The 25,764-nt window shown below is 43.0% G+C and overlaps 1 protein-coding gene across 1 annotated transcript in view; it reads left to right on the plus strand.

The window, feature by feature from the left end:
* The first annotated feature begins 6,660 nt into the window (after window positions 1-6,660).
* Window positions 6,661-25,764, plus strand: part of poc1a (POC1 centriolar protein A) — a 95,886-nt gene continuing 76,782 nt past the window's right edge. The window contains exons 1-6 of the mRNA XM_046333746.1: window positions 6,661-7,086; window positions 7,182-7,266; window positions 9,188-9,359; window positions 18,682-18,861; window positions 19,194-19,301; window positions 22,754-22,869. Coding sequence (XP_046189702.1) covers window positions 7,072-7,086; window positions 7,182-7,266; window positions 9,188-9,359; window positions 18,682-18,861; window positions 19,194-19,301; window positions 22,754-22,869 — 676 coding nt within the window. The 5' untranslated portion in view covers window positions 6,661-7,071. The remainder of the gene's footprint in view (window positions 7,087-7,181; window positions 7,267-9,187; window positions 9,360-18,681; window positions 18,862-19,193; window positions 19,302-22,753; window positions 22,870-25,764) is intronic.

The raw sequence follows: 25,764 nt of genomic DNA on the forward strand, positions 1-25,764 counted from the left end.
CCCATTCCTCCTGGCAGAGCTGGTGTATCTGAGTCAGGTTTGTAGGCCTCCTTGCTCACACACGCTTTTTCAGTTCTGCCCACAAGCTTTCTATAGGATTGAGGTCAGGACTTTGTGATGGCCACTCCAATACCTTGACTTTGTTGCCCTTAAGCCATTTTGCCACAACTTTGGAAGTATGCTTGGGGTCATTGTCCATTTGGAAGACCCATTTGCGACCAAGCTTTAACTTCCCTACTGATATCTTGAGATGTTGCTTCAATATATCCACATAATTTTCAACCCTCATGATGCCATCTATTTTGTGAAGTGCACCAGTCCCTCCTGTAGCAAAGCACCCCCACAACATGATGCTGCCACCCCCGTGCTTCACGGTTGGGATGGTGTTCTTCGGCTTGCAAGCCTCCCCCTTTTTCCTCCAAACATAACGATAGTCATTATGGCCAAAGAGTTCTATTTTTGTTTCATCAGACCAGAGGACGTTTTTCCAAAAAGTATGATCTTTGTCCCCATGTGTAGTTGCAAACCGTAGTCTGGCTTTTTTTTATGGCGGTTTTGGAGCAGTGGCTTCTTCCTTGCTGAGCGGCCTTCCAGGTTATGTTGATATAGGACTCGTTTCACTGTGGATATAGATACATTTGTACCTGTTTCCTCCAGCATCTTCACAAGGTCTTTTGCTGCTGTTCTGGGATTGATTTGCACTTTTCGCACCAACGTATGTTCATCTCTAGGAGACAGAACGCGTCTCCTTCCTGAGTGGTATGACAGCTGCGTGGTCCCATGGTGTTTATACTTGCGTACTGTTGTTTGTACAGATGAACGTGGTACCTTCAGGCGTTTGGAAATGGCTCCCAAGGATGAACCAGACTTGTGGAGGTCTACCATTATTTTTCTGGTTAGATTAAAAACATAAAACAGTCAGAGAAAGGAAGGCTGTTTTTGGATGATTTCATGAGACATTTTATTTTTATATTCTACAAGATCAAAAACAATAGTGGACAATTTAACAACATTACCAACCTTCTTTAGCGTATTAGCAGTTAGTGATCACTTGTTCTTAAAAATGGGGAAAGTTGGTGTCTCCTGCCATCTGGTGTCAATATGAAACTAATAGAACAGTTTTATGTGAATTAAAAAGAAACATATACATTTACATTTACATTTAAGTCATTTAGCAGACGCTCTTATCCAGAGCGACTTACAAATTGGTGCATTCACCTTATGACATCCAGTGGGACAGTCACTTAACAATAGTGCATCTAAAACTTATATATATATTTTTAAATCTTACCGTTATTTAACTAGGCAAGTCAGTTAAGAACAAATTCTTATTTACAATGACGGCCTCCACTACACCAGCTAACCCCGGACGACTCTGGGCCAACTGTATGCTGCCCAATGACAGCCTCCACTACACCAGCTAACCCCGGACGACTCTGGGCCAACTGTATGCTGCCCAATGACAGCCTCCACTACACCAGCTAACCCCGGACGACTCTGGGCCAACTGTATGCTGCCCAATGACAGCCTCCACTACACCAGCTAACCCCGGACGACTCTGGGCCAACTGTATGCTGCCCAATGACAGCCTCCACTACACCAGCTAACTCCGGACGACTCTGGGCCAACTGTATGCTGCCCAATGACAGCCTCCACTACACCAGCTAACCCCGGACGACTCTGGGCCAACTGTATGCTGCCCAATGACGGCCTCCACTACACCAGCCTCCACTCTGGGCCAACTGTATGCTGCCCAATGACGGCCTCCACTATACCAGCTAACCCCGGACGACTCTGGGCCAACTGTATGCTGCCAAATGACAGCCTCCACTACACCAGCTAACCCCGGACGACTCTGGGCCAACTGTATGCTGCCCAATGACAGCCTCCACTATACCAGCTAACCCCGGACGACTCTGGGCCAACTGTATGCTGCCCAATGACAGCCTCCACTACACCAGCTAACCCCGGACGACTCTGGGCCAACTGCACGCTGCCCTATGGGACTCCCAATTACAGCCGGTTGTGATACAGCCTGGAATCGAACCAGGGTGTCTATAGTGACGCCTCTAGCACTGAGATGCAGTGCATTAGACCGCTGCGCCACTCGGGAGCCCAAAAACTACTACACAAAATGTTTAAACAGAATGTTGATTTTTTTTTAAATACAAAAAAACGATAAAAACATTTGACAGATTTCGGACACAGCATCACTGTGAACATGTAGAAATGAAGCATTTAGCTACAATACCTCAAATTGGGTTGTTATGTTGCGGACTGGCAATTATAAGACAGGTAATGAGGTCTGTTACCAAACACCAGCATGAACACCACTGAGTCATTCAATTCAATTTTTACTACTGTGGGACTGGGGTCCTCCTAAGGTTTTTTTTCCCCCTCTGTGGGTGGAAATATTGAGCTCCACAATACCTCAAAATAGCTTGTTCTTTTGTGGAGATTATAAGACAGGTGGCCTCTGCCACAGACTCGTACCTCACCTGACAAGTGGTGAACTCAGATACCCCGTCATTAGATGACTTAGCCAGGCATTAAGTTTAGTCTATTCAAATCCTCACACGGTCAACTGAGGGCTTGAGGTCTCCTAAAGTTTTTTAAATCTGTGGTTGTTGTCATGAACCACGTGTCTCACCACACACACACACACACACACACACACACACACACACACACACACACACACACACACACACACACACACACACACACACACACACACACACACACACACACACACACACACACACACACACACACACACACACACACACACACACACACACACACACACACACACACACACACACTATGTGATAGTTTCGAAGGAGGATGTAGCAGAAATATGGTTATGGTGACAGCTCCTTATGACAGGGTTGAACAACACAAACGGACAGTCCATACTTATGTGTTCTAAACGGATTCATGACAAGCAGCTGGCGGGTTAGTAAGAGGTCACAACCAATCTGACAAGCAGCTGACGGGTTAGTAAGAGGTCACAACCAATCTGACAAGCAGCTGACGGGTTAGTAAGAGGTCACAACCAATCTGACAAGCAGCTGACGGGTTAGTAAGAGGTCACAACCAATCAATGACAAGCAGCTGATGGGTTAGTAAGAGGTCACAACCAATCAGACAAGCAGCTGATGGGTTAGTAAGAGGTCACAACCAATCAGACAAGCAGCTGATGGGTTAGTAAGAGGTCACAACCAATCAGACAAGCAGCTGATGGGTTAGTAAGAGGTCACAACCAATCCGACAAGCAGCTGATGGGTTAGTAAGAGATCACAACCAATCCGGCAAGCAGCTGATGGGTTAGTAAGAGGTCACAACCAATCAGACAAGCAGCTGATGGGTTAGTAAGAGGTCACAACCAATCCGGTGGTTCAGGGCCTTGTGTAGTAGGTGGGCCCACTGTGTTAATAGTGAACATTGTGTTCAGGCTACTTGTGTTATTGAAGAGAAAACAGACTTCTTATTGTCAGATGAAAATTTGGTAACCACGAAGCTTAAAGAGGTTTGTGAAAAATACAATCAACCATTCTCTGATTACAAAAAAGATGAGGGGTTGCACAATATGGGCAGAAATCCTAGGTGTGTTTTTTTTAAACCTTTATTTAACCAGGCAAGTCAGTTAAGAACAAATTCTTATTTTCAATGACAGCCTAGGAACAGTGGGTTAACTGCCTGTTCAGGGGCAGAACGACAGATTTGTACCTTATCAGCTCGGGGGTTTGAACTCGCAACCTTCCGGTTACTAGTCCAACGCTCTAACCACTAGGCTACGCTGCCGCCCCAATATATATATTGCGATAGGCGATTTTTGATCAGTTACATGTAGTTGAATTACTTTTAGTCATTTCCATGTTTATTCAACAATTACCAATACTGTTTTTTGGCAACATCCATATATATGTAATTTTCATTTGTTATAATATATTAACATTAGATCAGAACACTTGGGTGAACTGTTGAAGTCATAGAGATATAAATTACATATTTAAGAAGTAAATCAAATCCAATCAAGGTTTATTTGTCACGGGCGCCAACAGGTGTAATACAACAGGTGTAGTAGACCTCACAGTGAAATGCTGAATACAACAGGTGTTGTAGACCTTACAGTGTAATGCTGAATACAACAGGTGTAGTAGACCTTACAGTGAAATGCTGAATACAACAGGTGTAGGTAGACAGTGTAATGCTCACAGTGTAATGCTGAATACACAGTGAAATGCTGAATACAACAGGTGTAGTAGACCTTACAGTGAAATGCTGAATACAACAGGTGTAGGTAGACCTTACAGTGAAATGCTAAATACAACAGGTGTAGGTAGCTCAGTTGATGTAAATACAACATGTGCTTCTTGTAACGCCAGGGTAGTGGGTTCGATCCCCGGGACCACCCATACGTAGGATTTATGCACACATGACTGTAAGTCGCTTTGGATAAAAGCATCTGCTAAATGGCATATATTAGGTAGACCTTACAGTGAAATGCTGAATACAACAGGTGTAGGTAGACCTTACAGTGAAATGCTGACTTACAGGCTCTAACCAATAGTGCAAAAAAGGTATTAGGTGAACAATAGGTAAGTAAAGAAATAAAAAACAGTAAAAAGACAGGCTATATACAGTAGAGTGGCTATATACAGTAGAGTGGCTATATACAGTAGAGAGGCTATATACAGTAGAGAGGCTATATACAGTAGAGAGGCTATATACAGTAGAGCCTATATACAGTAGAGAGGCTATATACAGTAGAGAGGCTATATACACTAGTGAGGCTATATACAGTAGTGAGGCTATATACAGTAGTGAGGCTATATACAGTAGTGAGGCTATATACAGTAGTGAGTAGAGAGGCTATATACAGTAGAGAGGCTATATACAGTAGAGAGGCTATATACAGTAGTATATACAGTAGAGAGGCTATATACAGTAGAGAGGCTATATACAGTAATATACAGTAGAGAGGCTGCTACATACAGACACCAGGCTTAGTCAGGCTAAAAATGTTGTCAACACTCCTTTATGTTGTGAGCACACTCACTTTTATGTTGTGTTGTGAGCACTCCTTTATGTTGTGTCCTTTATGTTGTGAACACTCCTTTATGTTGTGAGCACTCCTTTATGTTGTGAGCACTCCTTTATGTTGTGAGCACTCCTTTATGTTGTGAGCACTCCTTTATGTTGTGAACACTCCTTTATGTTGTCCTTACTCCTTTATGTTATGAGCACTCCTTTATGTTGTGAAAACTACTTTATGTTGTGAGCACTCTTTTATGTTGTGAACATTCCTTTATGTTGTGAGCACTCCTTTATGTTGTGAGCACTCCTTTATGTTGTGAGCACTCATTTATGTTGTGAGGACTCCTTTATGTTGTGAGCACTCCTTTATGTTGTGAGCGCTCCTTTATGTTGTGAACGCTCCTTTATGTTGTGAGCACTCCTTTATGTTGTGATCACTCCTTTATGTTGTGAACTCCTTTATGTTGTGAACCTCCTTTATGTTGTGAACACTCCTTTATGTTGTGAGCACTCCTTTATGAACACTCATTTATGAACACTCCTTTATGTTGTGAACACTCCTTTATGTTGTGTTTTATGTTGTGAGCACTCCTTTATGTTGTGAGCACTCCTTTATGTTGTGAGCACTCCTTTATGTTGTGAACACTCCTTTATGTTGTGAACACTCCTTTATGTTGTGAGCACTCCTTTATGTTGTGAACACTCCTTTATGGTCCTCTGTCAGTTGGTAGACACTCCTTTATGTTGCACACATGACTGTAAGTCACTCTGCTTTATGTTGTTGAACACTCCTTTATGTTGTGAGCACTCCTTTATGTTGTGAACACTGTTGTGAACACTTTTATGTTGTGAGCACTCCTTTATGTTGTGAACACTCTTTTATGTTGTGAGCACTTCTTTATGTTGTGAACACTCCTTTATGTTGTGAACACTCCTTTATGTTGTGATCGGCCCGAGTTCCCGACTTGGAATTCCAAGTTGAATGACCGTTCAAACCTTATTTTCCTAATCGGAGCTCGTTTTTTTCCCAGAGTTCCCAGTTGTCTTGAAGTCTGATATTTACCATGTTCGTATGCGGCTTTATTAACACAATTATATATTTTTTATTACATTGTTTGCAAACTGATATGTGACACGTATCAATGCCAAAATAACATGCAAAACAGCCCCCCCTCAAAAAATGTGTTGCCACTTTGCATGCAATATGGATATGATATGGCTTTCATGTGGAATGAATATTGAACATGTTAATATTGTGATTTCCATGTGAATTTGATTAATTGTGGAGCCCTGGGCGAGGTGGAAAACGATATGTGACGGCTTGCAAGGATCTCAGAAAATAGTTAAAATATTATTTATTTTATGCTCCAGCAAGTATAGTTCTATAGTCTGCAATTTATTATACTGTTTAACACGTCCAAATGTATTTTGCTGGAGCAACCCTGGTTAAAGTAAACTTGTATAAAGTGACCTTTACCAACGGGATTCTACTGACCCCTGGGTGTCTGTAGTGTTGATTACAGTTGTATTTTGGTCGGCCAATTACATTACGACGTCAACTTCCCCTTTAAAAATTTCAACCCGAAGTTGGCGCTCGATGCGGCGCGCAAACTCAAACGACACTGGAGTTTGTTGTCAGAAACGTCGACGTCTTGCGTTTGTAAGCAGCAGGTGATATAGCAAAAAATAAATAATCAAACGACACTGTTTTATGAAAAATAAGTAGCTAATTATAACTCGTCTGGAAACTTTGGATATACGGAAACATTTTAATGACCGACAGTTTGCTTATCGTGCGTATTGAGCGCTAGGTAACGGTGTCTTAACGATGTGGATAATGAGTTGGCCTTGGTAACCAAGCAGCTGACAAACCACCCAGTGAATTTGTAAACAATGCCTTGTGTTGCACATCAAGTTATTATTATCTATTTGTGCTGAACGTTACTGTATTTGAGAACAGTTTGCTAGCTTACAAGGCAGTTGAGCTAGTTATTTTATGAGAGAGTTGTGCTTGTCCATCACCTGAAGATGACTTCCGCATTGGTAAGTAAACATGATGATGATGATGATGATGATGAGTTGCCAACAAATCAACTGACCGGCTAATTAGTGTAAAACTGTTCCTTTCACATTGTTAGGATGACCCAACCCTGGAGAGGCACTTCAAGGGCCACAGAGACACCATAACAAGCGTTGACTTCAACTGTAACATGAAACAAATTGGTAAGTGGTGTTGTTCGTCAATCATCAAAAAAATAATAATAAAATAATCGAATATATTTGGTACATGCGCCCAATACTACAGGTGTAGACTTTACCATAATATGCTTACTTATGAGCTCTTAAAAAGGAAGATACATTTTCAAAAAAGGAAACAGTAAGAATAACAATAATAAGACTATTTACAAGGAGTACCGGTACTGAGTCAATGTGCAGGGGTACGAGGTAGTTGTACCCCTGCAAAAATTAAATGATGATCTACCCAATATAGAAATGGCACCTTGTGCATTCTACTATTACAACGTAATATGTACATGTAGGTAGGGACTTGTCAATCAGGATAGATAATAAACAGAGTAGCAGAGTTAGTATGTGTGTGGGTAGAATCCAGTGAGTGTTGATATTTGTAAATATATTTTTAATTGAACCTTTATTTAACTAGGCAAGCCAGTTAAGAACACATTCTTATTTACAATGACGGCCTAGGAACAGTGGGTTAACTGCCTTGTTCAGGGGCAGAATGACAGATTTTTAACCTTTATTTAACTAGGCAAGCCAGTTAAGAACACATTCTTATTTACAATGACGGCCTAGGAACAGTGGGGTAACTGCCTTGTTCAGGGGCAGAATGACAGATTTTTACCTTGCCTTTCGGTTACTGGCCCAATGCTCTAACCACTAGGCTACTTGTCGGGGCAAATATGATAGTTAGGACTAATGCACTAAAAAACCTAAATAAAAAAATGTTAGCTGAGTTTGGTTTGTTGATCTGGACAATTCTGACAAGTTATAAATAATAGCTCTCTAAGGTATGTAATGACCAACATAACAAGAGGAACTGATGATTGGGGTTCCCGAGTGGCGCAGCGGTCTAAGGCACTGCATCTCAGTGCAAGAGGCGTCATTACGGACACCCTGGTTCGAATCCAGGCTGTATCACAACCGGACGTGATTGGGAGTCCCATAGGGCAACGCACAGTTGTCATCCAGGTTTGGCCGGTGTAGGCCGACATTGTAAATAAGAATTTGTTCTTAACTGACTTGCCTAGTTAAATAAAGGTATAGAAATGGCACCTTGTGCATTCAACTATTCTACTACAACGGTCAATCGTAAGTTTAAAGTCGGACCGAGTTCCTTAAAAACAGCTATTTTCTTTTTAAGCATTTTTTTGTGGGGGACTAGTTTGTTGCCCTAGACCAGTTTGGGAACCACTTGTGTAATGGGTTCAGTCTGTATTATACTGTATTAGTTGTCTAATGGGTTCAGTCTGTATTATACTGTATTAGTTGTCTAATGGGTTCAGTCTGTATTATACTGTATTAGTTGTCTAATGGGTTCAGTCTGTATTATACTGTATTAGTTGTCTAATGGGTTCAGTCTGTATTATACTGTATTAGTTGTCTAATGGGTTCAGTCTGTATTATACTGTATTAGTTGTCTAATGGGTTCAGTCTGTATTATACTGTATTAGTTGTCTAATGGGTTCAGTCTGTATTATACTGTATTAGTTGTCTAATGGGTTCAGTCTGTATTATACTGTATTAGTTGTCTAATGGGTTCAGTCCGTATTATACTATATTAGTTGTCTAATACTTATTTTCCACCATAATTTGCAAATAAATTCATAAAAAATCCTACAATGTGATTTTCTGGATTTTTTTCTCTCATTTTGTCTGTCATAGTTAATTAAAGTGTACCTATGATGAAAATTACAGGCCTCTCATCTTTTTAAGTGGGAGAACTTGCACAATTGGTGGCTGACTAAATACATTTTTTTGCCCCACTGTATATACATATATATATATATATATATATATATATATATATATATATATATATATATATATATATATATATATATATATATATATATATATATAAAATAGCTAACTGATGATATGTTTATTTTCTTGTTGTCTCCAGCGACCGGCTCCATGGACTCCTGTCTCATGATCTGGAACTTGAAGCCCCAAATGAGAGCCTATCGGTTCGTGGGACATAAAGACGCTGTGACGTCAGTCCAGTTCTCTCCCTCCGGACACCTGGTGGCCTCAGCTTCCAGGGACAAGACTGTCCGCCTCTGGGTGCCCAGTGTGTAAGTCTAGTGCGCACCTACTAGTGCGCAAATTGGGCGCGCATTGTTTTGGGCGGCAGGTAGCCTAGTGGTTAGAGCGTTGGGCCTGTAACCGAAAGGTTGCTGGATCGAATCCCTGAGCTGACAAGGTAAAAAAATCTGTCGTTTTGCACCAATGTTCCTTGGCCGTCATTGTAAATAAGAATTTGTTCTTAACTGATTTGCCTTGTTAAATAAATGAAATATTTTTTTTTTTTAAAGATATAATTTAAGATGATATACTTTTCATAATTGATTTATGCCACATATTGCCACTGGGTGGCAGTGATGTTACATTTGACATTTGCGTCATTTAGCAGATCTCTTATCCAGAGCGACATACAGTCAGTGCATTTATCTTAAGGTAGCTAGGAGGGGCAACCACATATATCAGTCATAGTCAGTACATTTCCTCAATAAAGTAGCTATCAGCAAAGTCTCTGCTGGTAGTAAAGTGTGACTGTTCAAAAAAAGGCATGTTTATTAGACCTATCATAATCTGAAGCAAGGTTGTGTGAATAAATCAGCCAGACAGAGGAGAACCTTAGTCACTCAACCATAGAGGAATGTCTCTGAAACCTAGACGGTCTTGTGTCTCCACATGTGTTTTATAGTAGAAATGTGGCTTAATAACTATGCTCTTACTGGCTGGCTTAAGATCTGACAATGGAGACAATGGAGAACATGCTCTGCTCTGGTACTGCAGCCTTCTCCTTCTATAACATGATGTGTAATAGAAGAATCTATGGTGGAAAGAATGGCTAGACAGTGAAGTGTGAATAATGGATTTGTCTGAATGGAGATAGGAAGTTTGTAGTCTAGGTGGCTTGGAGAGGAAGTTTGTAGCCTAGGTGGCTTGGAGAGGAAGTTTGTAGTCTAGGTGGCTTGGAGAGGAAGTTTGTAGTCTAGGTGGCTTGGAGAGGAAGTTTGTAGCCTAGGTGGCTTGGAGAGGAAGTTTGTAGCCTAGGTGGCTTGGAGAGGAAGTTTGTAGCCTAGGTGGCTTGGAGAGGAAGTTTGTAGCCTAGGTGGCTTGGAGAGGAAGTTTGTAGCTTGGAGAGGAAGTTTGTATTCTAGGTGGCTTGGAGAGGAAGTTTGTATTCTAGGTGGCTTGGAGCCTTGGAGGTGGCTTGGAGAGGAAGTTTGTAGCCTAGGTGGCTTGGAGAGGAAGTTTGTAGCCTTGGTGGCTAGGTGGCTTGGAGAGGAAGTTTGTAGCCTAGGTGGCTTGGAGAGGTAAGGTGGCTTGGAGAGGAAGTTTGTAGCCTAGGTGGCTTGGAGAGGAAGTTTGTAGCCTTTGTAGGTGGCTTGGAGAGGAAGTTTGTAGCCTTGGAGGTGGCTTGGCTTGGAGAGGAAGTTTGTAGCCTAGGTGGCTTGGAGAGGAAGTTTGTAGCCTAGGTGGCTTGGAGAGGAAGTTTGTAGCCTAGGTGGCTTTGTATTCTAGGTGGCTTGGAGAGGAAGTTTGTAGCCTAGGTGGCTTGGAGAGGAAGTTTGTAGCCTAGGTGGCTTGGAGAGGAAGTTTGTATTCTAGGTGGCTTGGAGAGGAAGTTTGTATTCTAGGTGGCTTGGAGAGGAAGTTTGTATTCTAGGTGGCTTTGGAGAGGAAGTTTGTAGCCTAGGTGGCTTGGAGAGGAAGTTTGTAGCCTAGGTGGCTTGGAGAGGAAGTTTGTAGCCTAGGTGGCTTGGAGAGGAAGTTTGTAGCCTAGGTGGCTTGGAGAGGAAGTTTGTAGCCTAGGTGGCTTGGAGAGGAAGTTTGTAGCCTAGGTGGCTTGGAGAGGAAGTTTGTAGCCTAGGTGGCTTGGAGAGGAAGTTTGTAGCCTAGGTGGCTTGGAGAGGAAGTTTGTAGCCTAGGTGGCTTGGAGAGGAAGTTTGTAGCCTAGGTGGCTTGGAGGGAAGTTTGGCTTGGTGGCTTGGAGAGGAAGTTTGTAGCCTAGGTGGCTTGGAGAGGAAGTTTGTAGCCTAGGTGGCTTGGAGGAAGTTTGTAGCCTTTGGAGAGGAAGTTTGTAGCCTAGGTGGCTTGGAGAGGAAGTTTGTAGCCTAGGTGGCTTGGAGAGGAAGTTTGTAGCTAGGTGGCTTGGAGAGGAAGTTTGTAAGGTGGCTTGGAGCCTAGGTTTGGCTTGGCTTGGAGAGGAAGTTTGTAGCCTAGGTGGCTTGGAGAGGAAGTTTGTAGCCTTGGCTTGGAGGTGGGTGGCTTGGAGAGGAAGTTTGTATTCTAGGTGGCTTGGAGAGGAAGTTTGTAGCCTAGGTGGCTTGGAGAGGAAGTTTGTATTCCTAGGTGGCTTGGAGAGGAAGTTTGTAGCCTAGGTGGCTTGGAGAGGAAGTTTGTAGCCTAGGTGGCTTGGAGAGGAAGTTTGTAGCCTAGGTGGCCTAGGTGGCTTGGAGAGGAAGTTTGTAGCCTTGGAGGTGGCTTGGAGAGGAAGTTTGTAGCCTAGGTGGCTTGGAGAGGAAGTTTGTAGCCTTGGAGGTGGCTTGGAGAGGAAGTTTGTAGCCTAGGTGGCTTGGAGAGGAAGTTTGTAGCCTAGGTGGCTTGGAGAGGAAGTTTGTAGCCTAGGTGGCTTGGAGAGGAAGTTTGTATTCTAGGTGGCTTGGAGAGGAAGTTTGTATTCTAGGTGGCTTGGAGAGGAAGTTTGTAGCCTAGGTGGCTTGGAGAGGAAGTTTGTAGCCTAGGTGGCTTGGAGAGGAAGTTTGTAGCCTAGGTGGCTTGGAAAGGGAGTTTGTATTCTAGGTGGCTTGGAAAGGGAGTTTGTATTCTAGGTGGCTTGGAGAGGAAGTTTGTATTCTAGGTGGCTTGGAGAGGAAGTTTGTATTCTAGGTGGCTTGGAGAGGAAGTTTGTATTCTAGGTGGCTTGGAGAGGAAGTTTGTAGCCTAGGTGGCTTGGAGAGAGGAAGTTTGTAGCCTAGGTGGCTTGGAGAGGAAGTTTGTAGCCTAGGTGGCTTGGAGAAGTTTGAAGTTTGTAGCCTAGGTGGCTTGGAGGAGGAAGTTTGTAGCCTAGGTGGCTTGGAGAGGAAGTTTGTAGTGGCTTGGAGAGGAAGTTTGTAGCCTAGGTGGCTTGGAGAGGAAGTTTGTAGGTGGCTTGGAGAGGAAGTTTGTAGCTAGGTGGCTTGGGTGGCTTGGAGAGGAAGTTTGTAGCCTAGGTGGCTTGGAGAGGAAAGTTTGTAGCCTAGGTGGCTTGGAGAGGAAGTTTGTAGCCTTGTAGCCTAGGTTGCTTGGAGGAAGTTTGTAGCCTAGGTGGCTTGGAGAGGAAGTTTGTAGCCTTGGTGGCTTTTTGTAGAGGTGGCTTGGAAGTTTGTAGCCTTGGTGGCTTGGCTTGGAGAGGAAGTTTGTAGCCTTGGTGGCTTGGAGAGGAAGTTTGTAGCCTTGGTGGCCTTGGCTTGGAGAGGAAGTTTGTAGCCTAGGTGGCTTGGAGAGGAAGTTTGTAACCTAGGTGGCTTGGAGAGGAAGTTTGTAGCCTTGGTGGCTTGGAGAGGAAGTTTGAAGGAAGTTTGTAGCCTAGGTGGCTTGGAGAGGAAGTTTGTAGCCTAGGTGGCTTGGAGAGGAAGTTTGTATTCTAGGTGGCTTGGAGAGGAAGTTTGTAGCCTAGGTGGCTTGGAGGTTTGTATTGGCTTGGAGAGGCTTGGAGAGGAAGTTTGTAAGTTTGTTTGTATTCTAGGTGGCTTGGAGAGGAAGTTTGTATTCTAGGTGGCTTGGAGGTTTGTAGCCTAGGTGGCTTGGAGAGGAAGTTTGTAGCCTAGGTGGCTTGGAGAGGAAGTTTGTAGCCTAGGTGGCTTGGAGGTTTGTAGCTTGGAGAGGAAGTTTGTAGCCTGGCTTGGAGAGGAAGTTTGGTGGCTTGGAGAGGAAGTTTGTATTCTAGGTGGAGAGGAAGTTTGTAGCCTAGGTGGCTTGGAGAGGAAGTTTGTAGCCTTGGTGGCTTGGAGAGGAAGTGTGTAGCCTTGGTGGCTTGGAGAGGAAGTTTGTAGCCTTGGTGGCTTGGAGAGGAAGTTTGTAGCCTAGGTGGCTTGGAGAGGAAGTTTGTAGCCTAGGTGGCTTGGAGAGGAAGTTTGTAGCCTAGGTGGCTTGGAGAGGAAGTTTGTAGCCTTGGTGGCTTGGCTTGGTGGCTTGAGGAAGTTTGTAGCCTAGGTGGCTTGGAGAGGAAGTTTGTAGCCTAGGTGGCTTGGAGAGGAAGTTTGTAGCCTAGGTGGCTTGGAGAGGAAGTTTGTAGCCTAGGTGGCTTGGAGAGGAAGTTTGTATTCTAGGTGGCTTGGAGAGGAAGTTTGTATTCTAGGTGGCTTGGAGAGGAAGTTTGTATTCTAGGTGGCTTGGAGAGGAAGTTTGTAGCCTAGGTGGCTTGGAGAGGAAGTTTGTAGCCTTGGTGGCTTGGAGAGGAAGTTTGTAGCCTAGGTGGCTTGGAGAGGAAGTTTGTAGCCTAGGTGGCTTGGAGAGGAAGTTTGTAGCCTAGGTGGCTTGGAGAGGAAGTTTGTAGCCTAGGTGGCTTGGAGAGGAAGTTTGTAGCGTTGGTGACTTGGAGAGGAAGTTTGTAGCCTAGGTGGCTTGGAGAGGAAGTGCTAGGAAGTTTGTTGTCTAACTTGGAGAAGTGCTACATTTGTCAATAGCACTTCAATTGAACAGATTTTCCCATTCAGTCCAGCAGTTTCAAATTTACTTGTATGTGAATGACATTTTTGGAGTATGTGTAGCGTGTGTTATCTGAGAGGACCGTATCCCAGGAATAACCCACTGTAACGTCTGACTGCCGCTGAAGCACTGGTTTCAAATTGAGCGAGTACCTTCCTACAAATATTTGGCATCTGGCTTGATGACACCGTCATTTAAAAAACATGTCACTGAGCTGCTGAAGAAGTTGAAGTTCAAAGTTGGTTTGTTTTTGATAGGAAAGATTTTATCCAGGACACTTTTATATCTATTTTAGATTATAGGATATTATCTATATACAGCTAGATGCTGATATCCATTGTTCCCTTAGGTCTATTACAGGTGATGGTTCTAGAACTCACCATTGTTCCCGTAGGTTTATTACTGGTGATGGTTCTAGAACTCACCATTGGGCCCTTAGGTTTATTACTGGTGATGGTTCTAGAACTCACCATTGTTCCCGTAGGTCTATTACTGATGATGGTTCTAGAACTCACCATTGGGCCCTTAGGTCTATTACTGGTGATGGTTCTAGAACTCACCATTGGGCCCTTAGGTCTATTACTGGTGATGGTTCTAGAACTCACCATTGTTCTCTTACGTTTATTACTGGTGATGGTTCTAGAACTCACCATTGTTCTCTTAGGTTTATTTCTGGTGATGGTTCTAGAACTCACCATTGGGCCCGTAGGTTTATTACTGGTGATGGTTCTAGAACTCACCATTGGGCCCTTAGGTTTATTACTGGTGATGGTTCTAGAACTCACCATTGTTCCCGTAGGTCTATTACTGATGATGGTTCTAGAACTCACCATTGGGCCCTTAGGTCTATTACTGGTGATGGTTCTAGAACTCACCATTGGGCCCTTAGGTCTATTACTGGTGATGGTTCTAGAACTCACCATTGTTCTCTTACGTTTATTACTGGTGATGGTTCTAGAACTCACCATTGTTCTCTTAGGTTTATTTCTGGTGATGGTTCTAGAACTCACCATTGGGCCCTTAGGTTTATTACTGGTGATGGTTCTAGAACTCACCATTGGGCCCTTAGGTTTATTACTGGTGATGGTTCTAGAACTCACCATTGGGCCCTTAGGTCTATTACTGGTGATGGTTCTAGAACTCACCATTGTTCCCGTATGTTTATTACTGGTGATGGTTCTAGAACTCACCATTGTTCCCTTAGGTCTATTACTGGTGATGGTTCTAGAACTCCCCGTTGTTCCCGTAGGTCTATTACTGGTGATGGTTCTAGAACTCACCATTGTTCCCGTAGGTTTATTACTGGTGATGGTTCTAGAACTCACCATTGTTCCCTTAGGTTTATTACTGGTGATGGTTCTAGAACTCACCATTGTTCTCTTAAGTTTATTACTGGTGATGGTTCTAGAACTCACCATTGTTCTCTTAGGTTTATTACTGGTGATGGTTCTAGAACTCACCATTGTTCTCTTAAGTTTATTACTGGTGATGGTTCTAGAACTCACCATTGTTCTCTTAGGTTTATTACTGGTGATGGTTCTAGAACTCACCATTGTTCTCTTAGGTTTATTACTGGTGATGGTTCTAGAACTCACCATTGTTCTCTTAGGTTTATTACTGGTGATGGTTCTAGAACATCATTGTGCTTTGTATCAAAAAGTGGGTTGGGCCTCGATGTAAGGAGAGCAGATTCTTCTTGTGTTTTTATATAAAGCACTCATGCAGAAACTTCCTCTATGTATCTGTCATCATTAATTCAATTTATACTTGCAAATCACCAAACCCAGTCTCAGGCCTTTCAATTTTTTTTAACCTTTATTTAACTAGGCAAGTCAGTTAAGAACAAATTCTTATTTTCAATGACGGCCTAGGAACAGTGGGTTAACTGCCTGTTCAGGGGCAGATTTGTACCTTGTCAGCTCGGGGGTTTGAACTTGCAACCTTTCGGTTACTAGTCCAACGCTCTAACCACTAGGCTACCCTGCCGCCCCTTGGATAACAAAACAAAAAACATTGAAAAGCCCTTCGGTCTCCACAGAGCTGCTTTTAGTTGCCTGCTTTATGTGGATCAACTCACAGAACTCTCTGAAATTAGATGTTCTGGTCCCTACTTGGTCAGTTCAGAGTCATGATCCGAGACCTCTATGTTGATACGTGTCTAGTATTCTATTGTTGTAATCGTGTGTATTGTATGTGTTTGATGTATTAATGAAGGGCTCATCTGTAGAATAGACCCTAGTTTCAGTATGACCTTCCACACTCTCATAGAATATACTACGCTCTCTGAGACTTGATGAATTAACACTCTCATAGAATATACTACACTCTCTGAGACTTGATGAAATATTCACATGAGGAGTCTGTCATGCTGCAGAGTGTTGTGAGTGAAAACCGTCAGAGAGCATATGGGGTAGTACCTTCTTTCACATGACACAATGGATAAGCACCTGTGCAAGAGGAACATCTACGTCAGAATGCTTTTCATAGACTACAGCTCAGCGTTAAACACCATAGTGTCCTCCAAGCTCATCACTAAGCAAAGGACCCTGGGACTAAACACCTCCCTCTGCAACTGGATCCTGGACTTCCTGACGGGCTGCCCCCCCCCCCATGTGGTGAGGGTAGGCAGCAACACGTCTGCCACGCTGATCCTCATCACAGGGGGACCCCTCAGGGTTGCGTCCTTAGTCCCGTTGTGTACTCCCTTTTCACCGATGACTACAAGGCCGTGCACGACACCAGCACCATCATTAAACTTTGCTGACAACACGATGGTGGTGGGCCTGATCACCAACAACGATGAGAAAGCCTACAGGGAGGAGGTCAATGACCTGGCAGTATGGTGCTAGGACAACAACCTTTCCTTCAACGTCAGCAGGACAAAGGAGCTGATCGTGGTCTACAGGAAACGGAGGGCTGAGCACCGCCCCATCCGCTTCTTGACTGGTTGCATCACCGCTTGGTATGGCAACTACTTTGCATTCGACCGCAAACCGCTGCAGAGGGGAGTGCATACGGCCCAGCACATCACTGGGGCCAAGCTCCCTGTCATCCAGGACCTTTATACTAGGCGGTGTCAGACTTCAGCCACCCAAGTCATAGACTGTTCTCTCTGCTACCGCACGGCAAGCGGTTCCGATGTACCAAGTCTGGAACCAACAGGATCCTGAACAGCTCCCCCCCCCCCCAAGCCATAAGGCTGATAAATACAGTTGAAGTCGGAAGTTTACATACACTTAGGTCGGAGTCATTAAAACTAGTTTACATACACTTAGGTTGGAGTCATTAAAACTAGTTTACATACACTTAGGTTGGAGTCATTAAAACTAGTTTACATACACTTAGGTTGGAGTCATTAAAACTAGTTTACATACACTTAGGTTGGAGTCATTAAAACTAGTTTACATACACTTAGGTTGGAGTCATTACAACTAGTTTACATACACTTAGGTTGGAGTCATTAAAACTAGTTTATATACACTTAGGTTGGAGTCATTAAAACTAGTTTACATACACTTAGGTTGGAGTCATTAAAACTAGTTTACATACACTTAGGTTGGAGTCATTAAAACTAGTTTACATACACTTAGGTTGGAGTCATTAAAACTAGTTTACATACACTTAGGTTGGAGTCATTAAAACTACACTTAGGTTTATTAAAACTAGTTTACATACACTTAGGTTGGAGTCATTAAAACTAGTTTACATACACTTAGGTTGGAGTCATTAAAACTAGTTTACATACACTTAGGTTGGAGTCATTACAACTAGTTTACATACACTTAGGTTGGAGTCATTAAAACTAGTTTACATACACTTAGGTTGGAGTCATTAAAACTAGTTTACATACACTTAGGTTGGAGTCATTAAAACTAGTTTACATACACTTAGGTTGGAGTCATTAAAACTAGTTTACATACACTTAGGTTGGAGTTTAAAACGAGTTTACATACACTTAGGTTGGAATCATTAAAACTAGTTTACATACACTTAGGTTGGAGTCATTAAAACGAGTTTACATACACTTAGGTTGGAGTCATTAAAACTAGTTTACATACACTTAGGTTGGAATCATTAAAACTAGTTTACATACACTTAGGTTGGAGTCATTAAAACTAGTTTACATACACTTAGGTTGGAGTCATTAAAACTAGTTTACATACACTTAGGTTGGAGTCATTAAAACTAGTTTACATACACTTAGGTTGGAGTCATTACAACTAGTTTACATACACTTAGGTTGGAGTCATTAAAACTAGTTTACATACACTTAGGTTGGAGTCATTAAAACTAGTTTACATACACTTAGGTTGGAGTCATTAAAACGAGTTTACATACACTTAGGTTGGAGTCATTAAAACTAGTTTACATACACTTAGGTTGGAATCATTAAAACTAGTTTACATACACTTAGGTTGGAGTCATTAAAACTAGTTTACATACACTTAGGTTGGAGTCATTAAAACTAGTTTACATACACTTAGGTTGGAGTCATTAAAACTAGTTTACATACACTTAGGTTGGAGTCATTAAAACTCAGTTGTTTAGGCTCCTGTTGTTTATGTGACAAATACAATTACATTTTGATTTAATTTTGTAATACATGTTCGAGGCCACGAAGGCCATGTGTAGAACTCAGTTGGTCAGGAAATTGGTCCTGGGGGGGCGGGTCATAATTCCTCTGTTTCTTCCTTTCAGTAAGGGCGAGTCCACGGCGTTCCGAGCCCACACCGGAACGGTGCGTAGTGTCAGTTTCTCCGGTGATGGACAGACCTTGGTCACCGCGTCCGACGACAAAACTCTCAAAGTCTGGACCGTTCACCGACAGAAGTTCCTTTTCTCTCTCAACCAACACATCAACTGGGTCCGCTGTGCCAAGTACGAAACCAACAACCTGTTTTTACCCTCACAACGATGTTATGATTACGATGTCTGTATGGAACCAACAATCTGTTTCTTAGCCTGGTCTCAGATCTGTTTGTGCTCTCTATGACAATGAACATAGGATTTAGCAAGACGGCACCAACAGATCTGAGATCAGGCTATCCGTTAGTGTTTTTCTCACAACACAAACATTAAAACAGGCTTTATGTACATTTTTAAAGCATTATACAAGATTTACAAGTTCTAAGTATAGTATTTGAAGTAGTGTATTTATGTTCAGTGCGTATTCCATGCGCCCCCACATTGTTGGTCCTTTCTGTCTTCAGGTTTTCACCAGACGGCAGGTTGATAGTATCGGCCAGTGACGACAAGAGCATTAAGATCTGGGACAAGACGAGTCAGGAGTGTATTCACTCATTCTATGAACATGGAGGGTAAAGGCTTAATCTGTATACAGTGCGTTTGGAAAGTATTCAGAACTCTTGACTTTTGTCACATGTTGTTACGTTACAACCGTATTCTAAAATGGATTAGAATCTACACACAATACCCCATAATGACGTCACAATACCCCATAATGACATCACAATACCCCATAACGACATCACAATACCCCATAATGACGTCACAATACCCCATAATGACATCACAATACCCCATAACGACATCACAATACCCCATAACGACATCACAATACCCCATAACGACATCACAATACCCCATAATGACATCACAATACCCCATAATGACATCACAATACCCCATAACGACATCACAATACCCCATAACGACATCACAATACCCCATAACGACATCACAATACCCCATAACGACATCACAATACCCCATAACGACATCACAATACCCCATAACGACATCACAATACCCCATAATGACATCACAATACCCCATAATGACATCACAATAACCCATAATGACATCACAATACCCCATAAAGACATCACAATACCCCATAATGACATCACAATACCCCATAATGACATCACAATACCCCATAATGACATCACAATACCCCATAATGACATCACAATACCCCATAATGACATCACAATACCCCATAAGGACATCACAATACCCCATAAGGACATCACAATACCCCATAAAGACATCACAATACCCCATAACGACATCACAATACCCCATAACGACATCACAATACCCCATAACGACATCACAATACCCCATAATGACAAAAGAAAAACAGGTTTTTAGATATGTTTCAAATGAAAAGGAAGTTTAAAACTGAAAAAATACATTTACATAAGTATTCAGACCCTTTACTCTGTTCTTTGTTGAAGCACGTTTGGCAGTGATTAGGGCCTTAAGTCTTCTTGGGTATGACGCTACAAGCTTGGCACACCTGTATTTGTGGAGTTTCTCGCATTCTTCTCTGCAGATCCTCTCAAGCTTTGTCAGGTTGGATGGGGAGCATCGCTGCACAGTTATTTTCAGGTCTCTCCAGAGATGTTAGATCGGGTTCAAGTCCGGGCTCTGGCTGGGCAACTCAAGGACATTCAGAGACTTGTCCCAAAGCCACTCCTGCGTTGTCTTGGCAGTGTGCTGTTGTCCTGTTGGAAGGTGAACCTTCGCCCCATTCTGAGGTCCTGAGCACCCAAGCAGATTTTCCTCAAGGATCTCTTTGCAATTTGCTTCTTTTCCTTGATCATGACTAGTCTCCCAGACCCTGCTGTTGAAAAACATCCCCACAGCTTGATGCTGCCACCACCATGCTTCACCGTATAGATAGTGCCAGGTTTCTTCAAGATGTGACGCTTGGCCAAAGAGTTCTATCTTGGTTACATCAGAACAGAGAATCTGGTTTCTCATGGTCTGAGAGTCCTTTAGGTGCCTTTTGGCAAACTCCAAGAGGGCTGTCATGTGTCTTTTACTGAGGAGTGGCTTTCGTCTGGCCACTCCACCATAAAGGCCAGATTGGTGGAGTGCTGCAGAGATGGTTGTCCTTCTGGAAGTTTCTCCCATCTCCACAGAGGAACTCTGGAGCCACATCAGAGTGAACATTGGATTCTTGGTCACCTCCCTGACCAAGGCCCTTCTGCCCCAATTTCTCAGTTTGGCCCGAGCGGACAGCTCTAGGAAGAGTCTTGGTGGTTTCAAACTTCTTTCATTTAAAAATTATGGAGGCTTCTGTGTTCTTGGGGACCTTCAATGCTGCAGACATTTTTTGGTACCCTTCCCCAGATCTGTGCCTCGACACAATCCTGTCTCGGAGCTCTACAGAGAATTCCTTCAACCTCATGGCTTCGTTTTTGCTCTGACACTGTCAACTGTGGGACCTTTATATAGACAGGTGTGTGTCTTTCCAAGTCATATCCAATCAATTGAATTTACCACAGGTGTACTCCAAATTGTAGAAACATCTCAAGGATGATCAATGGAAACAGGATGGACCTGAGCTCAATTTTGAGTCTGAATACTTATGTAAATAAGGTATTTTTGTTTTTTATGTTTCATAAATTTGCAAACATTTCTACAAACCATTGTCATTTTGGGGTATTGTATGTAGATTCATTTAATCCATTTTAGAATAAGGCTGTAACGTAACAAAATGTGGAAAAAGCCAAGGGGTCTGAATACTTTCTGAATGCACTGTGTATGTATAAAGTGTGTATGTATCTCTATCACACACACACACACACACACACACACACACACACACACACACACACACACACACACACACACACACACACACACACACACACACACACACACACACACACACACACACACACACACACACACACACACACACACACACACACACACACACACGTTTTGACACCTACTCATTCAAGGGTTTTTCTTTATTTTTACTATTTTCTACATTGTAGAATAATAGTGAAGACATCAAAACTATGAAATAACACATGGAATCATGTCGTAACCTAAAAAGGTTTAAACAAATCAAAATATATTTTTTATATTTGAGATTATTTTTAAAGTAGCCAGCCTTTACCTTGATGACATCTTTGCACACTCTTGGCATTCTCTCAACCAGCTTCATGAGGTAGTCACATGGAATGCATTTCAATTAATAGGTGTGCTTGTTAAAAGTACATTTTTGGCATTTCTTTCCTTTTTTGAGCCAATCAGTTGTGTTGTGACAAGGTAGGGGTGGTATACAGAAGATGTCCATATTTGGTAAAAGACCAAGTCCATATTGTGGCAAGAACAGCTCAAATAAGAAACAACAGTCCATCATTACTTAAGACATGAAGGTCAGTCAATATGGAGCATTTCAAGAACATTTACAGTTTCTTCAAGTGCAGTGAATGTTTCTTCGCAAAAACCATCAAGAGCTGTGATGAAACTGGCTCTCATGAGGACCGCTTCAGGAAAGGAAGACCCAGAGTTACCTTTGCTGCAGAGGATAAGTTCAGTAGAGTCAACTACACCGCAGATTGCAGCCCAAATAAATGCATCACAGAGTTCAAGTAACAGACACTGTGTGAATCAGGCCTTCATGGTCGAATTGCTGCAGAGAAACCACTATTAAAGGACACCGATAGGAAGAAGAGACTTGTTTGGGACAAGAAATATGAGCGATGGACATTAGATTGGTGGATATCTGTCCTTTGGTCTGATGAGTCCAAATTTGAGATTTTTGGACTTTTGGATTCATCCACAAATGTCTTTGTGAGACGCAGAGTAGGTGAACGGATGATCTCCGGATGTGTGGTTCCCACCGTGAAGCATGGAGGAGGAGGTGTAATGGAATTCTTACTAGGATTAAATGTCAGGAATTGTGAAAAACTGAGTTTACATTTTTTGGCTAATGTGTATGTAATCTTCTGACTTCAACTGTATATGTCGACAGATTGTCTGTTTCTGTCCTGTTTTCTAGGTATGTGAACTATGCCGACTTCCATCCCAGTGGAACATGCATTGCTGCTGCTTGCACAGACAACACTGTCAAGGTCTGGGACATCAGGACCAACAAATTACTGCAGCATTACCAAGGTAAGGGTCAGAGTAATAATATGGACCACAGCTAGGCAGGGTTAGAGTCAGGGAAGGACCTCCACAACCAGAGGAATAATATGGACCACAGCTAGGCAGGGTTAGAGTCAGGGAAGGACCTCCCAAACCAGATGAATATGGACCACAGCTTGGCAGGGTTAGAGTCAGGGAAGGACCTCCCAAACCAGATGAATATGGACCACAGCTTGGCTGGGTTAGAGACAGGGAAGGACCTCCAAAACCAGAGGAATAATATGGACCACAGCTAGGCAGGGTTAGAGTCAGGGAAGGACCTCCACAACCAGAGTAATAATATAGACCACAGCTAGGCAGGGTTAGAGTCAGGGAAGGACCTCCACAACCAGAGGAATAATATAGACCACAGCTTGGCAGGGTTAGAGTCAGGGAAGGACCTCCACAACCAGAGGAATAATATAGACCACAGCTTGGCAGGGTTAGAGTCAGGGAAGGACCTCCCAAACCAGATGAATATGGACCACAGCTTGGCTGGGTTAGAGACAGGGAAGGACCTCCAAAACCAGAGGAATAATATGGACCACAGCTAGGCAGGGTTAGAGTCAGGGAAGGACCTCCACAACCAGAGTAATAATATAGACCACAGCTAGGCAGGGTTAGAGTCAGGGAAGGACCTCCACAACCAGAGGAATAATATAGACCACAGCTTGGCAGGGTTAGAGTCAGGGAAGGACCTCCACAACCAGAGGAATAATATAGACCACAGCTTGGCAGGGTTAGAGTCAGGGAAGGACCTCCACAACCAGAGTAATAATGGACCACAGCTAGGCAGGGTTAGAGTCAGGGAAGGACCTCTACAACCAGAGGAATATGGACCACAGCTAGGCAGGGTTAGAGTCAGGGAAGGACCTCCACAAACAGATGAATATGGACCACAGCTAGGCAGGGTTAGAGTCAGGGAAGGACCTCCAAAACCTGTTGAAAAGTGCACTACTTTCTTTAAACAACTTTTTCTAAAAATGGATTTCCCAAAGCACTTTGACAATACTTTTAATTTCCTAAATGAACTGCTGTTATGTAAAATGTAACACTAGGGGACCGCCATTATTATTCACAGTAATTATAGACGACACTTCCCTTTAAGGCTTTTGTCTCCACTCCCGGCCCAAGTCAGAGCTGAGAGTTGGCTTAGTCTACCCTGGAACATGGAGGGTAAGGGGGGGTGTTTCCGGTGTGATAATGCGGTATCCAGTTGAATGTGTGTTTCTGGTGTGATAATGCAGTATCCAGTTGAATGTGTGTTTCTGGTGTGATAATGCGGTATCCAGTTGAATGTGTGTTTCCGGTGTGGTAATGTGGTATCCAGTTGAATGTGTGATAATGCAGTATCCGGTTGAATGTGTGTTTTCGGTGTGATAATGCGGTATCTGGTTGAATGTGTGATAATGCAGTATCCAGTTGAATGTGTGTTTCCGGTGTGATAATGCAGTATCCAGTTGAACGTGTGATAATGCAGTATCCAGTTGAACGTGTGTTTCTGGTGTGATAATGCAGTATCCGGTTGAATGTGTGTTTCCGGTGTGGTAATGTGGTATCCAGTTGAATGTGTGATAATGCAGTATCCAGTTGAATGTGTGTTTCCGGTGTGATAATGCGGTATCTGGCTGAATGTGTGTTTCTGGTGTGATAATGCAGTATCCAGTTGAACGTGTGATAATGCAGTATCCAGTTGATCGTGTGTTTCTGGTGTGATAATGCAGTATCCGGTTGAATGTGTGTTTCTGGTGTGATAATGCGGTATCCAGTTGAATGTGTGTTTCTGGTGTGATAATGCGGTATCCAGTTGAATGTGTGTTTCCGGTGTGATAATGTGGTATCCGGTTGAATGTGTGTTTCCGGTGTGATAATGCAGTATCCAGTTGAATGTGTTTCTGGTGTGATAATGCAGTATCCGGTTGAATGTGTGTTTTTGGTGTGATAATGTGTTATCCGGTTGAATGTGTGATTCTAGTGTGATAATGCAGTATCCAGTTGAATGTGTGTTTCTGGTGTGGTAATGTGGTATCCGGTTGAATGTGTGTTTCTGGTGTGATAATGCGGTATCTGGTTGAATGTGTGATAATGCAGTATCCAGTTGAATGTGTGTTTCTGGTGTGATAATGTGGCATCCGGTTGAATGTGTGATAATGCAGTAGCCAGTTGAATGTGTGTTTCTGGTGTGATAATGCGGTATCTGGCTGAATGTGTGTTTCTGGTGTGATAATGCGGTATCCAGTTGAATGTGTGATAATGCAGTATCCGGTTGAATGTGTGTTTCTGGTGTGATAATGCGGTATCTGGTTGAATGTGTGTTTCAAATAAAATCAAAATCAAATCAAATGTATTTAAATAGCCCTTCGTACATCAGCTGATATCTCAAAGTGCTGTACAGAAACCCAGCCTAAAACCCCAAACAGCAAGCAATGCAGGTGTAGAAGCACGGTGGCTAGGAAAAACTCCCTAGAAAGGCCAAAACCTAGGAAGAAACCTAGAGAGGAACCAGGCTATGTGGGGTGGCCAGTCCTCTTCTGGCTGTGCCGGGTGGAGATTATAGCAGAACATGGCCAAGATGTTCAAATGTTCATAAATGACCAGCATGGTCGAATAATAGTAAGGCAGAACAGTTGAAACTGGAGCAGCAGCATGGCCAGGTGGACTGGGGACAGCAAGGAGTCATCATGTCAGGTAGTCCTGGGGCACGGTCCTAGGGCTCAGGTCAGTTGAAACTGGAGCAGCAGCATGGCCAGGTGGACTGGGGACAGCAAGGAGTCATCATGTCAGGTAGTCCTGGGGCATGGTCCTAGGGCTCAGGTCCTCCGAGAGAGAGAAAGAAATAAGGAGAGAATTAGAGAACGCACACTTAGATTCACGCAGGACACT

Source organism: Oncorhynchus gorbuscha, linkage group LG03, assembly GCF_021184085.1.
Source record: "Oncorhynchus gorbuscha isolate QuinsamMale2020 ecotype Even-year linkage group LG03, OgorEven_v1.0, whole genome shotgun sequence".
Lineage (NCBI taxonomy): Eukaryota > Metazoa > Chordata > Actinopteri > Salmoniformes > Salmonidae > Oncorhynchus > Oncorhynchus gorbuscha.